The 20,037-nt window shown below is 54.0% G+C and overlaps 2 protein-coding genes across 10 annotated transcripts in view; both read left to right on the plus strand.

The window, feature by feature from the left end:
* GCK (glucokinase) overlaps positions 1-7,746 on the plus strand; it is a 44,836-nt gene extending 37,090 nt beyond the window's left edge. For 4 of the 9 annotated variants that reach the window (XM_055293275.2, XM_055293273.2, XM_063609591.1 and 1 more), the window contains 7 exons: positions 954-1,073; positions 1,963-2,058; positions 2,168-2,267; positions 4,174-4,357; positions 5,389-5,544; positions 6,289-6,522; positions 6,735-7,746. In XM_055293275.2, the coding sequence (XP_055149250.1) occupies positions 954-1,073; positions 1,963-2,058; positions 2,168-2,267; positions 4,174-4,357; positions 5,389-5,544; positions 6,289-6,522; positions 6,735-6,879 (1,035 nt within the window). In that variant the 3' untranslated portion in view covers positions 6,880-7,746. Of the gene's footprint in view, positions 1-953; positions 1,074-1,962; positions 2,059-2,167; positions 2,268-4,173; positions 4,358-5,388; positions 5,545-5,777; positions 6,111-6,288; positions 6,523-6,734 lie in introns of those variants that run through there. The other 5 variants (XM_055293276.2, XM_063609592.1, XM_055293277.2 and 2 more) reach the window with 5 other exon arrangements.
* Positions 7,747-10,688: 2,942 nt separating this feature from the next.
* MYL7 (myosin light chain 7) lies at positions 10,689-13,155 on the plus strand. The gene is made up of 7 exons (XM_055294450.2): positions 10,689-10,724; positions 10,952-11,065; positions 11,236-11,311; positions 11,607-11,711; positions 12,153-12,231; positions 12,444-12,492; positions 12,997-13,155. Exons 1-7 carry the CDS (start codon positions 10,722-10,724, stop codon positions 13,096-13,098), a joined length of 528 nt encoding a protein of 175 aa, XP_055150425.1. The 5' UTR covers positions 10,689-10,721; the 3' UTR covers positions 13,099-13,155.
* Positions 13,156-20,037: the final 6,882 nt, after the last annotated feature.

The raw sequence follows: 20,037 nt of genomic DNA on the forward strand, positions 1-20,037 counted from the left end.
GGCTGAGGAAGGGTTAGTGGCAAGAGGAACCCCAGCCAGTCACACCTTGTCCAGTTTACCAGAGGGAAAGCCAATGTGTAAGAAGAGAAATCTGACCTGGCAGCCAGTGCACTGCCCCCCTCTCCAAGGGCCACCCCTCACCCTCCACCAGCATGCACAGAAAGTGGAGTGACAGCAATCACAATGTCTACCCAGGCAGCAAGGACCCCTGACCATGGGGAGGACTGGGGTGCGGGGGACATGGAAGCAGAATGAGGCCTAGGGGGAGTTGGGCAAGGCTAGAGCCCTGGCTGCAGCCAAGCACGTGGCCAAGGCCAGTTCCTGGAGGGGCAGGGATCCGAGGCAGGAGGCAGGAGGCTGCCTGTGGCTACCCGTCCTCACACCCCTGCAGCTTGCTAGTCTGTCTGTGGGCTGGGTGAGAATCAAGGCAGTGGGATGGTGTGGGGACCTCGCTGGCCCCAGCAGCCAGTGAAGAGCCTGATCAGTCAGCAGAGCATTCAGCAGTATCCAGTTCCGTGGAGAGGCCCGTGTGAGGGGAGTCGGGGCTGGTCTTCAGTAAGGATGGGTGGCCAGGGCCCCTGGAAGTAGAAAAGGAGACTCCGGGTGCTGGAGACAGAAATCAAGGATGTGCCTCCATCTGGAGCCTCAGGAATAGCCGGCCAGGCCTGAGGCTGGACCTCACAAGGTTCAGCTGGGAGGGCTAGGCTGACAGAGCACAGCCGGGCCAGGGACCAGCCTGCCCTGTGTGGCCCTGTCCCGGGGGCCACTGTCAGCAGGTCTCTGGCATGGGGGAAGCTTAGGGCCTGAGCCCAATAAGCAGCAGTGGAAGAGGAGAGGGAAACTGCAGACAGGTGGTGCAGTGTCCCTGAGGAATAGCTTGGCATGAGCCCGTGGGAGGGCTGCCGGCCAGTGCACCCCCATGCCAGATGGTCACCATGGCGTGCATCTTCCAGCTTTTCGACTACATCTCTGAGTGCATCTCCGACTTCCTGGACAAGCATCAGATGAAGCACAAGAAGCTGCCCCTGGGCTTCACCTTCTCCTTTCCTGTGAGGCATGAAGACATCGATAAGGTTGGCCGGGTGGAGGGGCAGAAGGCAGATGAGGGGAGGCACAGGTGCCCCACAGGAACTCTGCCTTCAAATGCAGCCCCCATACCCTGTGCTCAGAAGGGAGATCTGGATGCAAATTGTGGCCATGTCACCTGCCACCTCTAATGCTGTGGAAAAGAAGCATCACATTAGCTAATTCTGGCTCTGCGCCTTGTGAGGCACCAGCTGTGATCACCCCACTCCGGTGGAAAGAGCAGCTGGCAGTAGGGTGGGGCTCAAACTCAGGCAGCCGGGCTCTGGGTCACCTGCAGGCCACGGTCATGTCACACTGCCTCTAGCTGGGTCAGAAATGTGAAGGAACTGAGATTCTACCCTTCCTGCAAGCTAGCAAGGTGGCCTGCCAGTTACATCTGTGCATGCACACACACACGGTTATATACGTACATACATAAAACGTGAGACCTTTGGGTCAGGGAGAAAGCCAGATCCTCACTCACAGCAGAAGCAGCAGCCAGAGCAACATCTCATGTGGTTTTCCAAGAACCAGTCCCTACAGAGACAGAGAGGGCCAGGTGGCACCTGTGCATGCAGTGGGGTGCCTTGCAGGAGGGAAATCCTGATTTTACACAGAGCTGCTCCCCCCAGGCCCTGCCTTGACTCTAGGATGGCGTCTCAGAGCTGTGCAGTACAACATTCTTAAACTGGCTGGGACTCAGCCCTGCAGAAATATGAGATATTCAAGGAGAATCATTCCCAACACCTCTCAAAGCTATGGGGCTGCTCTGAGCCTGTTTCCTCAGCTGTAAATTAGGGTGCATACTTTTATGGCTCTGGGCAGGAGGTAGTGACAGGCCCTAGCACCCTGCCTCCAGCATATGTCAGCAGCCACGAGGCCTCCCTCTCCCCACAGGGCATCCTTCTCAACTGGACCAAGGGCTTCAAGGCCTCAGGAGCAGAAGGGAACAATGTCGTGGGGCTTCTGCGAGACGCTATCAAACGGAGAGGGGTGAGGGGGCACCTGTGCCTGCCGGGGGGGCTGCCCTGGGCCACCCACCCCAGCACTGCCTGCCTTTCTCCTTGGCTCCCAGCACTGCAGCCTCTGTGCTTCTTGGCAGGACTTCGAAATGGATGTGGTGGCAATGGTGAATGATACGGTGGCCACGATGATCTCCTGCTACTATGAAGACCATCAGTGCGAGGTCGGCATGATCGTGGGTAAGGGCTCCTTGCACCCCTGCCCCTTCCAGACTGCCAAGGCTCCCTGTGTACAACAGGCTTCACGGGGCCCTGTGGGGTGAGGACCAAAGTACTTAACAACTGGTGATGTCAGAGCAGAGCCTGGCGCTACAGCCTGGGTGGTCTTGGGGTATCAAGATGGAAGCACCGTGTATAGTAGGAAGCATTTCAACGCCGTGATGCCACATTCCTGCATCAGATGTTATGCCAGCTGCATATCCACCTCGCCCATCAGGATTATAATTAAAACACTTTATCTGGTAAATTGACCAACTGGACAGATTGGTCCAAGTGGAAGAGGATAAGCAAAAGTGGTGCCATCTCTACCTGAATGGTCTTTCCATGGGCCTGCCCCGCCCCTGCCCCCACCCAAAGTGAAGGCAGGCACCAGGAAAGGGAGCAGCAGTCCACCCCTCCCAGCAGAGGGGTCTTCCACACCAACTCGGACCTTTCTCAGAAGTTCTGGAGGTCATTATAACGAGCCTTCACTGAGGAGCAAGCCAATCAGATCAGTTATCTGCTGTGCGCACAGCCGTGTGGTTCTATACTTCTCTTACTTCCATTTTCACCTTTCAGAAGGAACGTTGTCTTTAAATCCAGCATCTAAACGTGAGCCCCAGCCATGCCTGGCTGTGATCCCCCCAGCCTTCTGGAACTGCCTGGGGCTCCCCAAGACACTTCCACATGAATTCCCACCAAGCCAAGCTGCAGCTGCTGGGCCCAGGCATAACCCCTCCTGGGGCAGAGGTGGCAAGGAGTGACCCACGGCTCACATCTGCCCCACATCCACTCTTGACTCTGCTCAGTGTTTAAAAACATGTTTATAACAATTACCAAGATCTGAAAATTAGGAGAATTCACATCAAAGTCTGGATTTCTGTTTGTTCATAAAAAATTAGAAGGCAGCCAGGCAAGGTGGCTCACGCCGGTAATCCCAACACTTTGGAAGGCTAAAGCAGGCGGGTCACTTGAGTTCAGGAGTTGAAGACTAGCTGGCCAACAAGGTGTAACCCCATCTCTACTAAAAATACAAAAATCAGCTGGGTGTGATGGCACATGCCTGTAATCCCAGGTACTCAGGAAACTGAGGCAGGAGAATTGCTTGAACCCTGGAGGCAGAGGTTGCAGTGAGCCAAGATCACACCACCGCACTCCAGCCTGGGTGATGGAGTGAGTGAGACCCTGTCTCCAAAAAAATAAATAAATAAATAAAAACTGGAAGGCTAGGCATCACTGAGCCCTGATTCCTATGTGGCAGCTCGACTGACTAGCATTTGAGTTGCTGTCCCTGACAGCTTTGGGGGTGTGCAGCCCACACAGTCATGCTAGCTTGAGGCTCTGCTGTCAGCAGTTTGAAACTCTTAATAACTTGTGAACAAAAGACTCCATGTTGTCACTCTGCACAGGGGCCAGCAAATTACAAAATTCCATATCCGGAATTGTCTACAGGAGCCTCTGGGCTGCTCTCAAGGGCCCACACCATGCCTTACTCACTTTGGGTTGCCATCCAAACATGACTCACGACAGAAGCTCAAACATGTGCATGGGCAGTGCCAGAAAACAAGGGTGGTACATAGATAAAATGATAACGTCCCACAACCATTTCTTTGATACACACTGTTTCTCTCAGTCCTCCCAACCACCTAGGTAACAGGCAGGGAAGGTGTTACTGTTGCCTGTTAGGAAAGAGGACAGCCCAGAAAGCTGTCTCTGGCCACTGAAGCAACCCAGGTCTTCCAGCCCCAGGGAGAGCCGCCTTTCCATTGTTCCAGGCAAAGCAGAGACAGGCATGGGGGAGCGAGAGAGGGACTCCTGTGGGCAGGAACCAGGCCCTACTCCGGAGCAGTGCAGCTCTCGCTGACAGTCCCCCCGACCTCCACCCCAGGCACAGGCTGCAATGCCTGCTACATGGAGGAGATGCAGAATGTGGAGCTGGTGGAGGGGGACGAGGGCCGCATGTGCGTCAATACCGAGTGGGGCGCCTTCGGGGACTCCGGCGAGCTGGACGAGTTCCTGCTGGAGTATGACCGCCTGGTGGACGAGAGCTCTGCAAACCCCGGTCAGCAGCTGTAAGGATGCCCCCCTCCCCCACAACCCAGGCCCTGGGCCACTCTGGTGCAGCAGCAGATGGGAGCCGGGCCATTGCAGATAATGGGCTTGTTTTTAAACAACTCTGGGGAAAAGCAAACTGACAATCCGTTCGTAAGCTCCATCCCTTCTGCTCAGTCATGACCTGCCCCTGTGAGAGATGAAGGGTTAGTCCCAGTTGTGATTTGATAAGCCCAGACCTCTTTCCTTCCGACAGGTGATCGTGCATGCAGAGGAGGCTCTGAGACGCCCCCAGCACGGTTTCTGGGTTTAACCCAACATTCCCCAAAGTATGTATTTGGCCACATTCACAGAAAGAATATTAGTCTTTTGTGGAATGCTGCGGGTTGACAGTCACAGCTTGGAAACCAACCCACAGAGAGCTCATCATTAATCATGGCTATCACTTGTTTACCACCTACTGCACCAGGCCTATGCTAATTACTTTATTAGCGTCCTCTCTGCCGCTCGCAGGCTTCTATTATTATAGGTCAGTAGTATTCGATTTATTTAAATCAAATACGGATGGTCATAGATTAAGCAAGAAAGTGCCAGCAACATGGTGCGTGCCTCCGACTGGGCACTAACCCTCTGAGTCTTAGTTTCCCCAACCATAACTGGCCAATGAACAGCAGCTCTGGATGCAGCTAAAGGAGGACTGAAGCTGTAGGTCCTGTGCTCGGCGCAGGGCCCCCTGCAAGGAAGGTTTCGGAGGGACTGCATGGGGTCTTTGAACTATCTGTCTGTCCCTTTACTGCAGTGGGCCCAGGGGCAGGCCAAAGTTGCTCCCGTGATTGATTTGAACGTGCACGTTCCTGATCCCTGACGTTTCTAAAGCTCTAGCTCATTAACGAGGGAAAGACGTGAACCAGATGGGGGAGTGGGGATCACGGTGCCCCACGTGGCCGCCTCGTGACCTCAATGGGGAGCAGTGGGGCCAGCTCCCGGCTTCCACCTGCATGAGGGGCCCTCCCTCGTGCCTGCTGATGTAATGGAGCTGCCCTATGTCCAGGTATGAGAAGCTCATAGGTGGCAAGTACATGGGCGAGCTGGTGCGGCTCGTGCTGCTCAGGCTCGTGGACGAAAACCTGCTCTTCCACGGGGAGGCTTCCGAGCAGCTGCGCACACGCGGAGCCTTCGAGACGCGCTTCGTGTCGCAGGTGGAGAGGTGTGCGGAGGAGGAGGGGGGGTGCAAAGGGCAGGGGCTGGGGACGCCCGGGCACTGCAGACTTGGTCTCAGGGCGACGCTGAGGCCCAGGCCCGGGGCGCAGGGATGGGAAACTAGGGCCTGGGGTGGGATTCCGGGCGTGGGCGGGGCCCGGGGGGGCGGGGCACAGGGGGCGGGGAGTGGGCGGGGCCAGAGGCCGGGCGCTGGAGGCGAGGGCGGGGCAGGGACGGGTCCAAGGGCAGGAGGCTGGGACAGGACGGAGATGCAAAGGGAGGGGCGGGGCCCGAGACGAGGAGGAGGGGGCGGGCCCAAGGGGAGGAGGCGGGGTCCGGACAGGGATGCCAAGAGCAGCGATGGGGGCGAGCCTGCGTCCGGGCAGTGGTCCCCAACCGTGAGTTCCCTCGATGCTCCCTGCCCGCCGTGGCCATACTCTCACATCACTCACGGCCCCAAGGCGCGGCATGGTTGACACCCCCACGTTAGGGCGGAGACCCTGGGCTTAGTTAGAGGGAGAGTACTAACCAGGTTACTGCTGGTCCCTGGCGGAAACGCTTTGGCTGGGTGAGGTGAGTAGGATCGCCCCCATTTCTCCAGAGAGGGGCCCCGGCTCAGCGAGGGAAAGAGGCCGCCGCTGTGGGGACTGCTGGCCGGGGCCCCTCCCTGGAGAAGGAAAGGCCGCCGCTGGAGGGGGATGGACTGTCGGAGCGACAATCAGCGACCGCCCTACCTCCTCCCGCCCCGCAGCGACACGGGCGACCGCAAGCAGATCTACAACATCCTGAGCACGCTGGGGCTGCGACCCTCGACCACCGACTGCGACATCGTGCGCCGCGCCTGCGAGAGCGTGTCTACGCGCGCTGCGCACATGTGCTCAGCGGGGCTGGCGGGCGTCATCAACCGCATGCGCGAGAGCCGCAGCGAGGACGTAATGCGCATCACTGTGGGCGTGGATGGCTCCGTGTACAAGCTGCACCCCAGGTGAGCCCGCCCCGCCCTCTCCCTGGTAAAGTGGGGCCCAAAAAGCGCGCGCTCCAAGGTTCCTTGCGGTTCCCAAGCTCCAAGATTTCTCCTCTTCTCGTCCCCCTTGGCCTAGATTTGGGGGAAGGGTCGACTGCGTGCAGGGCGCCGGGTAATGAATGTGGAGGATGGGCTGGGAGAAGGGACGGCAGCCCTGCTTCTCTTCTGCCCAGCTTCAAGGAGCGGTTCCACGCTAGTGTGCGCAGGCTGACGCCCAGCTGCGAGATCACCTTCATCGAGTCGGAGGAGGGCAGTGGCCGGGGCGCGGCCCTGGTCTCGGCGGTGGCCTGTAAGAAGGCCTGCATGCTGGGCCAGTGACAGCAGTGGCCGCAAGCGCAGGGAGGATGCCACAGCCCCACAGCACCCAGGCTGCATGGGGAAGTGCTCCCCACACGTGCTCGCAGCCTGGCGGGGCAGGAGGCCTGGCCTTGTCAAGACCCGGGCCGCCTGCCATCCCTCTGGGGAACCGAGCGGGCCTCTTCCCTCAGTTTTTCGGTGGGACAGCCCCAGGGCCCTAACGGGGGTGCGGCAAGAGCAGGAACAGAGACTCTGGAAGCCCCCCACCTTTCTTGCTGGAATCAACTTCCCAGAAGGGAGTTGCTCACTCAGGACTTTGTTGCATTTCCACACTGTCAGAGCTGTTGGCCTCGCCTGGGCCCAGGCTCTGGGAAGGGGTGCCCTCTGGATCCTGCTGTGGCCTCACTTCCCTGGGAACTCATCCTGTGTGGAGAGGCAGCTCCAACAGCTTGACCAGACCTAGACCTGGGCCAAAAGGGCAGCCAGGGGCTGCTCATCACCCAGTCCTGGCCATTTTCTTGCCTGAGGCTCAAGAGGCCCAGGGAGCAATGGGAGAGGGCTCCATGGAGGAGGTGTCCCAAGCTGCGAATAGCCCCAGAGACCTTTTCTCTCCTGTACCCCCATCCCTGAGTGGCTTGTGATTCTGGGATGGACCCTTGCAGCAGGTGCAAGAGACAGAGCCCCCAAGCCTCTGCCCCAAAGGGCCCACAAAGGGGAGAAGGGCCAGCCCTGCATCTTCAGCTCCCACAGCGCTGGCTCAGGAAGAAACCCCAAGCAGCATTCAGCACACCCCAAGGGACGACTGCATCATATGACATGCCACCCTCTCCATGCCCAACCTGAGACTGAGTGGGTTTTTTAATTAAAAATGTTAAAAGTTTTAAACATGGCCTGTCCACTGTTCTTTGACTTCTGTGCATTAAGACTGTGGGGACAATCTATAAAAAGTCTGCGTCACATGCATGAAGACACTTCAGTATCTCGGCAATGCCCTCCAGACAGCTCCTCCAGCCAGCTGTGCCCAGGGGAGTGTGAGGAGCGACAGACCAGGCTGTAGGAACAGGAATGGGGTGTCATGGGGGATGGCAGAGCAGTGGACAGTACACTGCCTGGCCCAGGCCCCTGCTTGCCTGCCCATGGAATGTGTGCAGAGGGAGTGCCAGGCCAGGTGCTGCTCTGAGGAAGTGGGGGAATGAGGCTGGTCCTGCTGCAGGTCAGTCTCAGCACCGTCCTGTCCAGTCAGAGCCACTTAGGTTTGCCAGTGAGAAGGGGCCCAGATACATGTTGGATTTCTAAGGTCCCTCCAGATGCTCCTGTCGGTGGAATGCCTATTTAGAGTTAGACAAGCGTAGGCCTAATGCCATCTTTCTGCAGCAGAAACACAGTGACATAGAAACATATTTGTGTGATTTTCATGCATTCATTTTTTGATGGAGATGTTACCCAGCTAATCAGGAACAACTGTTTTGTTTCCATCAGATCTTAACCCAACGTTGTGATTTTGAAAAGTCATGTCCCCCTTCAGATTTCTTGTTTTTTGCTACTTCTCATGTGGAATTGCTTTGGATCTTCTTAGTTCTCTTGAGTCTAAATTATTCCTTATAAGTTGGTGCAAGCATCTAATTATTTTGTTATCATTACTGTTATGCTCAAGCATTTACATAGTGGAACACATTTTAATATCAATTGCTTTCTATTTCTATTTCTATTTCTCCTTTATATTACAGTTCAGGACATTGTATTAATTCTTAAAATTCTATGCATAGGTAGGTTATATGTCTGAATTGAAATGACTGAATTGAAATAGATAAAATGAATTTCTTTTCTAGATAATAAAGGAGGTGTCATAAAACACTTGTTATGGGCCAGTGTGACAGCTCACGCCTATAATCTCAGTGCTTTGAGAGGCTGAGGTGGAGGATTGCTTGAGGCCAGGAATTTAAGACCCCATCTCTTAAAAAAAGGGGGGGGGCAGAGGGGCACTGCTGGGCACGGTGGCTCACGCCTGTAATCCCAGCACTTTGAGAGGCCGAAGCAGGTGGATCAAAAGGTCAGGAGTTCGAGATCAGCCTGGCCAACATGGTGAAACCCCGTCTCCACTAAAAATACAAAAATTAGCTGGGCATGATGGTGGGCGCCTATAATCCCAGCTACTCAGGAGGCTGAGGCAGGAGAATTGCTTGAACCCAGGAGGCAGAGGTTGCAGTGAACAGAGATTGCATCACTGCACTCCAGCCTAGGCAACAGAGCGAAACTCTGTCTCAAAAATGAATTAATTAATTAATTTAAAAAAGAAAGAAAAAAAAACACTGGGCAGGGTGGTGTGCACCTGTAGTCCCAACTACTCCAGAGGTTGAGGCAGGAAGGAGCACTTGAGCCCAGGAGGTTGTCTGCAGTGAGCTCTACTCATTCCACTGCACTCCAGCCTGGGTGACAGAGCTCAGTGGCTTACACCTGTAATCCTAGCACTTTGGGAGTCTGAAGCAGGCAGATCACCTAAGATCAGGAGTTCGAGACCAGCTGGCCAACATGATAAAACCCCGTCTCTACTAAAAATAAAATAAAATAATATATATAAAAATTAGCTGGGTGTGGTGGCACATGCCTATAATCCCAGCTGCTTGGGAGGCTGAGGAACGAGAATGGCTTGAACCCGGGAGGCAGAGGTGGCAGTGAGCTGAGATCGCGCCACTGCACTCCAGCCTGTGCGAGAGTGAGACTCCGTCTCAAAAAAAAAAAAAAAAAAATGGAATTTAAGAAATGTAAAAGAAAACTCTTGTTATATAAAAAGGATATTGGGTCTGACAGATAAGAGCTCCTGCACTATACTAGCCAGCTACTGACAGACATGAGTCTGGCTCCAGTGGAGGGGCAGCAGCCAGTGAGCCCAGCCTGGGGCGGCCCACTCCTGCTGCCTCCAGGATGTCCCCTGTTTCCCCAGCCCCTCTGCTGTGCCCTTGGCCCCAGAAGCTGGCGAGACTGCTTCTCTGGAACAGCATCACCCAGGCCTGCCCATCAGCCCACTATGCACCAGGCCTTCTGGGGACACAGAAGTCAACCAGGTGGGGTGCTCAGAAGGGGCACAGAAGCAAGGAATGACAAACACATCATCCACCAGGCAAATGGGAAACATGTCCCAGAAGCTCCCCGCTGAGGATGTTAGGGAGAGCTTTTTGAAGTAGTGTGGTTGAGATGAGGCTTGAGGAAGGCAAGGCTCCAAACAGCAGGGCAGACTGGGAGCAAGGTAGACTGCATGGGAGGGCAGCTGATGGAGCTCCTTAACCCTCCAGAATTGCCCCAAAGCCAAGCAAAGTGTTCTGCTTGGGGTCACAGCTAGCTCAGGGATGCCTTCTGCCCCTTGGTCAGAGGGGCAAAAGGTCAGAGCCTAGGGTCACCAAAACCTCTGGGAAGCCCCGAGGGGTCTCAGGCCACAGACCATCCTCAGAACTACCCACTGCCCTCCCATGCCTGGCGGGGGCCCTGGACTGGCCTTCCCCAGCTGTCCTCTTGCACTGGCCAGGGTTCTGGCTGGACCAGCAAGGAGTGGTGGTCAGATACGGGAGTAACTGGATCCCTTCATCAGGACCTAGGGTGGTGAGAGCTTTGAGCCTGCTCTGCTCCAGGCAGACATTGCGACTGGCCCTGCCAGGATGGGGAGACAGCAGGATGTTACACGTTGAGGACATGAAGGTCATCAGGAATGTGGCTGGAATCTGTTAGGCCTCCCCCAGCCCAGGCGGGGGCTGCCAAGTTTGGGCCTGTCCTCTGTTCCTCTCCTTATTTGGACCTTCAGGTGATAAGGCTGAGACATAAAGGAGGCTGGGCCCTGCCACCACGACAGCAGCCACACCTCTGCAGAGAGAATGGTGAGTGCCTGCTGGGGAAGAAAGGCTGGCAGTCTCCCAGGTGCTGGCCTTTGGGCTGGGGGAGCAGAGTTTTCTGTACTTGCGTTGGGTTGAGGGTGGTCCCCAGGGAGAGGAAGAGGATCCTGGCCCTGGCTCTCCTGGGAATGCTCTGGGACTGTGCATGATGGGTGGGGTGGGGAGACTTTGAGGAATTGGGGGAGAAGCCCTCCCTACTCACGGTGTTGCAGGCCAGCAGGAAGGCGGGGACCCGGGGCAAGGTGGCAGCCACCAAGCAGGCCCAACGTGGTTCTTCCAACGTCTTTTCCATGTTTGAACAAGCCCAGATCCAGGAGTTCAAGGAAGTGAGTGCCCACTCCCAGTAGCCTCAGATCCCACCCTGGCCCCCCCCCACCCCACATACATACCCCCCTTCTACCCTGACCTTGCCTCTCACACCCCCCAGGCCTCTCCCCCACCTCCTACCTTCCCTAGAGCTGGGGGCTGCTCCCACCTGAAGGCCCCCATCCCACAGGCCTTCAGCTGTATCGACCAGAATCGTGATGGCATCATCTGCAAGGCAGACCTGAGGGAGACCTACTCCCAGCTGGGTGCGTGCACCCACCTCCCACCTGGCCCCACCCTGTGCACTGGGGTCCCTACTCAGAGCTGCTGGGCGGGTGGGAGTGGCTGGGGGGACAGCACCCTGCTCCCCTGCTTCCCCTCCTCCCCGTCTCCTCACACTGCCCTTCCCCCCTTGTCACGCCTTCCTTCCACTTCACCTCCCCAACGCACAGTTGCCTCTGCCCCTCCAGCCAGTGTGGCCAGGATGGAGGGAGGGCAGCCTGGGCCCTTCTGGGGGACACCCAGGGTCCCTGTGTGTACCTCATGCCCCACCCCCACCAGGGAAGGTGAGTGTCCCAGAGGAGGAGCTGGACGCCATGCTGCAGGAGGGCAAGGGCCCCATCAACTTCACCGTCTTCCTCACACTCTTTGGGGAGAAGCTCAACGGTGAGTCTAGGACAGAGCTGGGCACCCTTGGCCAGGCAGGGAGCCTGCACCCTGCCTGAACCCCACCTGAACCCTGCCTGAACCCCACCTGAACCCTAATTGAACCCCACTTGGACCCACCTGGACTCTTCCTGGCCATGGCCCATTCCAAGCACATCCTCTGCCCCAGAATCCCATGTGCATTGGTCACCCTAGTGCTGACTTGGGGCCAGGAAATGTGCCTTCAGCCCCCACCCCCAAATTCCAGTCTCCCAGCCAGGCTGCCCGCCTCAGGAGGATGACCATTTCCAGCCCCACTGATCCCCGAGAAACATTTTATGTTAGCGAATCCCTCCACCTCTTCTGGGATGCGGGGGGCTCCTCATGCAGCCCAGTTCCTGCTGGGGGGGTACCTGGGATCCTGGAGACATGGGCGCTCACCTGGCTGCCTCGGCCTCCCAGGGACAGACCCCGAGGAAGCCATCCTGAGTGCCTTCCGCATGTTTGACCCCAGTGGCAAAGGGGTGGTGAACAAGGATGAGTAAGTATGGGCCCAGCCAGATAAGGAGCACCGTGATGGAAGCAGAGAGGGGGGTGAGGCCCCTTGTGAGGGGGGCTGCCTGTACTTCGGGGCCTTACACTGCTCTTTGGGGTGTGGCCAACCCTTCCCTGTCATGGGAGCCTCCATACCCACCTTCCCTGTGCAGTCACTCCCCTGCAGTCTCCTGCTCAGACCCTCCTCACTCCCCCCAGGTTCAAGCAGCTTCTCCTGACTCAGGCAGACAAGTTCTCTCCAGCTGAGGTGAGGCTGCCCAGCCCCTTCAATACTCATCCCCGGCACCTTCTCTGGGCCTTCACCCATGACCCAGAGCCTAGTATCAGTGAGGCAGTTGCTGGAAGGGTGAGCCGAGGGCCGTTCTGGAGGAGGTGCCATCTCTGTTGAGACCTAGAGGGTAAAGACATGGAGTCAGAAAAGAGCAGGGTGCGTCAGGCAGGGAGACTGTGCACAGACCCGGGGCGGGGAGGGGAAGCGGATTTGGAGAGGTTTCGTACACTTGGGATGGACCTGTGCCTGTGGCTGGAGGGGTGCCCTTTGCCCCTTGGCCCCCATTTGCACCGACTCCTCACTCTGCCCAGAGTCAGCCAACAGAAAAACATTAACCCAGAGTCTGTGGTCTAGGGTTGAAAAGCTAAGGCACAAAGCACAGATGCAGAGGGCAGACAGAAGGGCCACAGGACTCACGTGAGGTCTCTGCTGGGCTGGGCCGGGAGCAAGGGGACTACCTCTCACCAGTGTCCCCTGCAGGTGGAGCAGATGTTCGCCCTGACACCCATGGACCTGGCGGGGAACATCGACTACAAGTCACTGTGCTACATCATCACTCATGGAGACGAGAAAGAGGAATGAGGGGCAAGGCCAGGCCCATGGGGGGGCACCTCAATAAACTCTGTTGCCAAATTGGAATTGCTGTGGTGTCTTGTCTGTGACAGATGGGCTGGGGACCAGCCAAGGGGGATCCCAGGGTCCCAGTGCACACATCACCATGATCATGGCCACCATCTACCTCCTGGGAGCTGGCCCCTCGCCAGCTCACCTTGATTCACTCCCATGATGCCAAGTGAAGTGTGAACTATGATCATGCCTAGTTTACAGATGAGGACACTGAGGTCTAGAGAGTGTGAGCATCTCACCAAGGCCAGCCCTCTAGAAGAGGAGACGGTGGGATTTACACCACCTCCACCAAGCCCAGGAATGAGCCACAAAGTGGGCACTGCCCAGCTACTTGGGGCTGTGCAGAGAAGAGGCTGCTTGCTGGGTGCTCAGCAAACTCTGCCCAACAGCCCAGTGGGTGGGCAGCGGCCCTGGGACCCCCACACCCAACCACACAGCCTCCCCTGGCCCACTGCCAATACACTGGCTTGGGTGCCTCCCTGCATGGGCCCTTTGTGAAAGGCAGAGAGGTACCCATTTGAAACACAACCAGCTTCTCATTGCAAATACAGGCAAGGCACTAAGACATGAGGAATGTGGACACTGAAGCAGGGGCCAGGGAACATGCAAAGTTTTAGAGGAAATGCCCAGAACCTGGCATCATGCCTCCTGAGCCCCTCATGTGCCGTGAGGGGTAAGAGGGTCAGACAGCTGGAGGGTAGGGAGATGACTTCTCAGGAGAGAATAGTTACTGCTGCTGTCACCCTTCATCTGAGAACCCAGGAGCTAGAGGAGAGAGCGATCCTTACAAGTACCAGAGGAGCAGCAGGGGACATCCAAAGCACCAGAGAGAGAAACACAGACAGAGAGACAGGCAGCGACAGCTCAAATCTCAGCCAGATCCAGAGCGTACGAAGTCTCCTGCCTACAGGACAGCCCAATAAGGGCTCTCAGCCTGCCTCCTTCCCTCCCCACAAGCCCTGCTGCAATTCCCGTACCTGGGGGTCGGTGGGGAGGAGGTGAGTAAGAAAGGAGGGCACCCCTTCCTGAAGGCCCCAAGAGGAAAGGTGTTTTCACCCAGACAGGTGTTCAGTTTTGATTTTATCTGGCGCCTGGCAATTTAATTACTAAATTGAAACTTAAGACTTTCTGGAATTTTGGCATTTTCTGTTGCTTAGAGAGATTACAAAAGTCATGAAGTGCCTGAGTTTCCATCCCGATAGCAGGCCACCAGCCCACTCCACTGAGCATGCTGGGACAGTGGGTGAACAAAATCAAGTACCATTAGGATTCTACCACATGAGTCTGCTTGTTCAACAAGCTGATTTCATAAAGTAAGGGATCATGTTATAATCCAAGCTCTACAGGGGTAAATTGTGAAAGACTGAAATGAACCAAAAAGATCATAGGTGTCCGGTTATCTGATTTGATGGGGTGTCTGAACCTTTCGTTATCTTCGAGCTGTTTCAAAACTCTGTAAATTATTATATTATTATCATCATTATTTTTGAGACAGAGTCTTTCTCTGCCACCCAGGCTGGAGTGCAGTGGCATGATCTCAGCTCACTGCAACTTCCACTTTCCAGGTTCAAGTGATTCTCGTGCCTCAGCCTCCCGAGTAGCTAGTATTACAGATGTGTACACCTCGCCTGGCTAATTTTTGTATTTTTAATAAAGACGCAGTTTCACCATGTTAGCCAGTCTGGTCTCAAACTCCCGACCTCCGTTGATCCACCTGCCTCTGCCTCCCAAAGTGCTGGGATTACAGGTGTGAGCCACCGTGCCCTGCCATAACTCTAAATTATAACTAAGAAAGGCAATGGTCCTTCTCTATAAACATGCAAATAAATGTTGTCCAGTGGAAGCACAATTGATTTTTCCCTTCTCTGTGGAAGAAGCCAATTTTGCATCTATTAAGCAAATTCATCTGGGCATTCCTAACAGTCTACACATGCACTGGCTCTTTGAATTCTTCTCTGAACCAGGCCCAGGAATGAGCCACAAGATAAGCACTGCCCAGCTCCTTGGGCTGTCACATCTTATTGATTCCTACATGAATTCACAAGCAAATAAAATATTTGGCAGTTGTTCACTTAGTATGCAAGTCAAGATTTTGCTTTAAAAATGTTATCCTTTCACACTCCTGACGTAGTTGTCTGATAAGTTTAGTCCTTTCCACACAAAAACTGCCTGTATTAGTGTTGTTTGGAATAAACTGAGGGTAGAATGTATATGGTGTGTGTATGTGGTGTGTTTTTGTGTGTGTGCGTGTGTATGTGTGTGTGTGAGAGAGAGAGACAGAGACAGAAGGATAGAGAGAAACAGATGGGCAGAGACCCAGGACAGGAGTTCAGCCTACACTGACCAGTATGACAGCCACTGGCCACTTGAAATGTGGTGTGAGTTGGGATATGCTACAAGTGTAAAATGCACACAATATTTTGAAGATTTCATACAAAAAAGAATGCAAATATCTCATTAATAACTTTTATATAGATCATATGTTGAAATGATAATGTTTTGGATATTGGATTATTACTAAAATTAATTTCACCTATTTCTTTTCACTTTTTAAATGTGGCTACTAGAATATTCAGAATTCCATAAGTGGCTTGCATTTCTGGCTTTCACTCCTGTAGGAAAGCACTGAGTTAGACTGTGTAGTATGACTATTTAAGACTGCAGTTTCCAGGCCGAACACTGTGGCTCACGCCTATAATCCCAGCACTTTGGGAGGCTGACGCGGGCAGATCACCTGAGGTCATCGAGATCAGCCTGGCTAACATGGTGAAACCCTGTCTCTACTAAAAATACAGAAATTAGCCAGGTGTGGTAGCGCATGCCTGTAGTCCCAGCTACTAGGGAGGCTGAGGCAGGAGAATCTCTTGAACCCGGAAGGGAAGGTTGCAGTGAGCCGAGATCAAGCCACTGCACTCCAGCCTGGGCAACAGAGCAAGACTCCATCTCAAAAAAAAAAAGTAGAATAAAAATAAATAAAGACTGCAGTTTCTCAGAGACTCTGAGGCAGGCATTAGCCTTCTCTGCAGAGAGTACTTGCAGCAGGGAGCAGCAGTTTTGATGTCCTCAAAAGGAGCCAATTTCATTTGGGTGGGGTTGCCTCTGAGTATTCTAGCAGTACAGACAGAAAGGAGACAAGCCTGTTTCCAGAAAGCAGAGATCATACGAATTACTTGTGAGACCAAACTTTTTCCTCAGGTGAAGCTCAGGCATCCCTTATGTGGAGTGTCTAACAGTCTACACCTGAGGATGTTGGACAGACAGTGATGTGAGGTGGGCATGGCTGGGGAGAGCTCTGGGAGTGGGAAGACCAGCTCCATGTTGTTCACCCACTGAAAGGAAAGCTCCCTCTGGGGGAGGTGGATGCTCCCTGGCCAGGCCTGCAGGGCCCTGTTCACTGTGAGCCCTGTGTGGTCCTGGCCTGGGTCCCACCAGCCATCACCAGGCAACAGCTCCCAGTTGGAAAACAGAGCAAGGCTCCCTCTTAAAAAAAAAAAAAAAGAAGAAAAGAAATACAACAGGTAACCAAGCATGATGGCTTACGCCTGAAATCCCAGCTACTTGGGAGGCCAAGACAGAGGATTGCTTGAGCCTGGGAGGTTGAGGCAGCAGTGAGCCAGGATTCTGCCACTGCACTCCAGCCTGGGTGACAAAGCGAGACCCTATTAAAAAAAAAAAAAATAGAGAGAGAGAGAAAGAAAGAAATGCAACAGGGCCAGGCACAGTGGCTCATACCTGTAATCCCAACACTTTGGGAGGCAGAGGAGGGAGGATTGCTTAAGACCAGGAGTTCAAGACCAATCTGGGCAACATGGCAAAAACCCATCTCTTCAAAAAATACAAAAATTAGCCTGTTGTGGTGGTGCGCACCTAGAGTCCCAGATATTCAGGGAGCTTGAGCCAGGTCCAAGCTGTAGTGAGCCATGATCGTGCCACTGCACTCCAGCCTGGGTGACAGAGTGAGATCTTGTGAAAAAGAAAAGAAAGAAGGGAAGGAAGGAAGGAAGGAAGGAAGGAAGGAAGGAAGGAAGGAGGGAGGGAGGGAGGGAGGGAGGGAGGGAGGGAGGAAGGAAGAATACAGGACCCAAAGGGCCTAAATGTCCCCACTGTGCCCGAGTTCTGTGTGACTCAGGACTGGCCTCCTCTACACTCCCACCACTGCAACCCTGCACCCTACTTGTTCCTGGGGGCCCCCAAGGGGAGCCTCACCAGAAGGCTGCTCATAAACCCACCGCCCCTCACCTTTCCTGTCTTTCTAGAAGCCTCAGAAGCCTTGCCGCTCTAAGGACACCTCCATCTGAGCCAAGGCGCTCGCTCCAGATGTCCCAGAGCTCCTGGTCCTGGGTGTCCCTGCCACACATCCCCCCATGGAGCCCTGCTCTGGCTCAAGCCCCCTAACTGTGCATGAGGAGGCCTCTTGCCCTCACTGGGACTGTCCAGAGCCTTCCCATCTCTCTGGAGGGACTTCCATCAGTTTCTGCCCCTTCTCCTCTTCTGCCAAGAACTCACATTCAGTCTGATAGCAGAAGCATCATCTGGCACCCTCCTGAATGGAACCCAGAGTGCCTCCTTTGTGGACCAGTCCCTGGGTTTTCCCCACTCTCTCCCTTCAGCCATGCTCATGGCAGAGAAGGTAAGAACTTCCAGCCCATTTCTCTGGAGAGGGTAACTTGTCATCTGGCTCTGCAGAGAAGGTTCCACCTTATGCTCATAGTACATTATCTTTACTATGTGCTAGGATATCACATTTAAAAGGACAAAAAAGGCCAGGCGGTGGCTCAGGCTTGTAATCCCAGCACTTTGGGAGGCCGAGGCAGGTGGATCACCTGAACCCAGGAGTTCAAGACCAGCCTGACCAACATGGCAAAACCCCATCTCTATTAAAAATACAAAAATTAGCTGGGTGTCGTGGCATGTGCCTGTAATCCCAGCTACTTGGGAGGCTGAAACAGGAGAATCGCTTGAACCCAGGAGGCAGAGGGTGCAGTGAGCTGAGATCGTGCCACTGCACTCCAGCCTGGGCGACAAAGCAAGACTCTGTCTCAAAAAATAATAATAATAACTACAATAAAATAAAAGGACAAAAAAAGAAATGTAAAATACTTGAAGGAGCTTGTATTATAACATTAATAGGATTGACAGTATCTGCTTTCCAGGCTGAAGTGATTCGTTCATTATTCTAGACTTCTTTAGTCCTTTGCAATTTGTGGCAATTATGCTTTTCTTTTTTTTTTTTTTTTTTTTTTTTTTTTTTTTTGAGACAGAGTCTCGCACTTTCACCCAGGCTGGAGTGCAGTGGCGCGATCTCGGCTCACTGCAAGCTCCGCCCCCCGGGGTTCACACCATTCTCCTGCCTCAGCCTCCCGCATAGCTGGGACTACAGACGCCCGCCACTTCGCCCGGCTAATTTTTTGTATTTTTTAGTAGAGATGGGGTTTCACTGTGTTAGCCAGGACGGTCTCGATCTCCTGACCTCGTGATCCGCCCGCCTCGGCCTCCCAAAGTGCTGGGATTACAGGCGTGAGCCACCTCGCCCGGCCTATGCTTTTCTTTTTAACATTAAAAAAAAATGTATAAAAATAAAAGGCAAAAAAAGCATCATCCCATTAGTCTGACCTTCCCCTCCTCCATCCCTGCCCCAACATCCCTGAAGACCCTGGATGCAAACAGAGGCCTGAGGGAGCCTCTTCCCTTGCAGTGCAGGCCTCACCTGGGGCTCAGAGTCAGAATCTGCATTTTATTCCCTAGGACAACCTCTAGTCAGGGCAGGGGCCGGCTGTGCTGCCCAAGTGTTCTCACCCCAGGTTTGAGGCACCAGAAGGGCAAATGCAAATTAAAAATGAGAATAAGTTTATTCTCTTTGGTGAAAAAAAACAAAAACAAAAACAAAAAACAAACAAAAAAGACTTTCCCCTCTCCTTTTTCTTTAGAAAATCTATCATTGCAAGTTCCTTCCTGGACTTTTTTTATGTAGATCTGTTCAAAAGCTAAATAAGCCTCTTTCAAGTTTCACATCCCAGGAATGTCTCCTTAAAGACCTAGGAGCCACCATTTGAAGTGTAATCACCAAGGGAGATACATCCTTATCTCCCAGTTTCCATGGGCAAAGGGGAGCCTAACTTTAGCCCGGTGTCTAGCTCAAGTTGCGAACACACTTCCAGTCTTAAAGGAATGAATTTATTTTTTTTTCCTTTAGGCAAACCCAGGTGGCCACCACAGTTACCTGGGGATTTACAGAGAACTGTGTGTGACCGCTAGTGTTGTCAAGTCCTCTAATCTGAGCACCTGTGACATTTCCCTTGAGAACGTGGATGGGATGGGTTGCACCCAGTTATATACAAGTGTGAGACTTCTTTCTGCCTTTGCAATTTATTAGCAGATTGTCTGTGATGAGCATTGCAATCTGTTTAATGCCTATTCAATAATTAAACTTTTCTTTCTCTTCTTTTGTGGAAAAGTTTTCTGCATTGGCAGGAGATTTTTGTTTTTGATTATGTCCCCAACATGCCTGATGTTCCACCCCTCAAGAGCCTCAGCCTTGCCCAGGGAGGGCATGGGGGTGAGTGGCCTCTCCCACGGACAGTGCTGGCCAAGTTGGCCCAGGTGCGCAGCAAGGGCTGCTCCCAAAAGGCCCCCTCCCGGTCGGCATGGGTGGGGCCCCTGTTGTGTTGTGTTTTCTCTCTTTTTCATAGAGTTCAAGGGGGTTCTGCTATGTTGTCCAGACTGGTCTTGAACTGGCCTCAAGGGATCCTCTCGTCTCAGCCTCCCAAAGTGCTGGGATTACTGTGCCCAGATTTGTGTTGTATTTTCTGATCTTATCCTGCAACCTCTTGAGCCCCCAACCTGGGCCCCAGTTCTTGCTGTGCCCCAGCCTGCCAGCCCTCTCTCTCTGCACAT

The sequence above is a fragment of the Symphalangus syndactylus genome, chromosome 9 (genome assembly GCF_028878055.3).
Source record: "Symphalangus syndactylus isolate Jambi chromosome 9, NHGRI_mSymSyn1-v2.1_pri, whole genome shotgun sequence".
Taxonomy (NCBI): domain Eukaryota; kingdom Metazoa; phylum Chordata; class Mammalia; order Primates; family Hylobatidae; genus Symphalangus; species Symphalangus syndactylus.

Coding starts and splice junctions, on each gene's coding strand:
- MYL7 (XM_055294450.2), top strand. Junction 12,232..12,443: donor GGGGTGGTGAACAAGGATGA/GTAAGTATGGGC, acceptor CACTCCCCCCAG/GTTCAAGCAGCTTCTCCTGA. Junction 12,493..12,996: donor ACAAGTTCTCTCCAGCTGAG/GTGAGGCTGCCC, acceptor TGTCCCCTGCAG/GTGGAGCAGATGTTCGCCCT.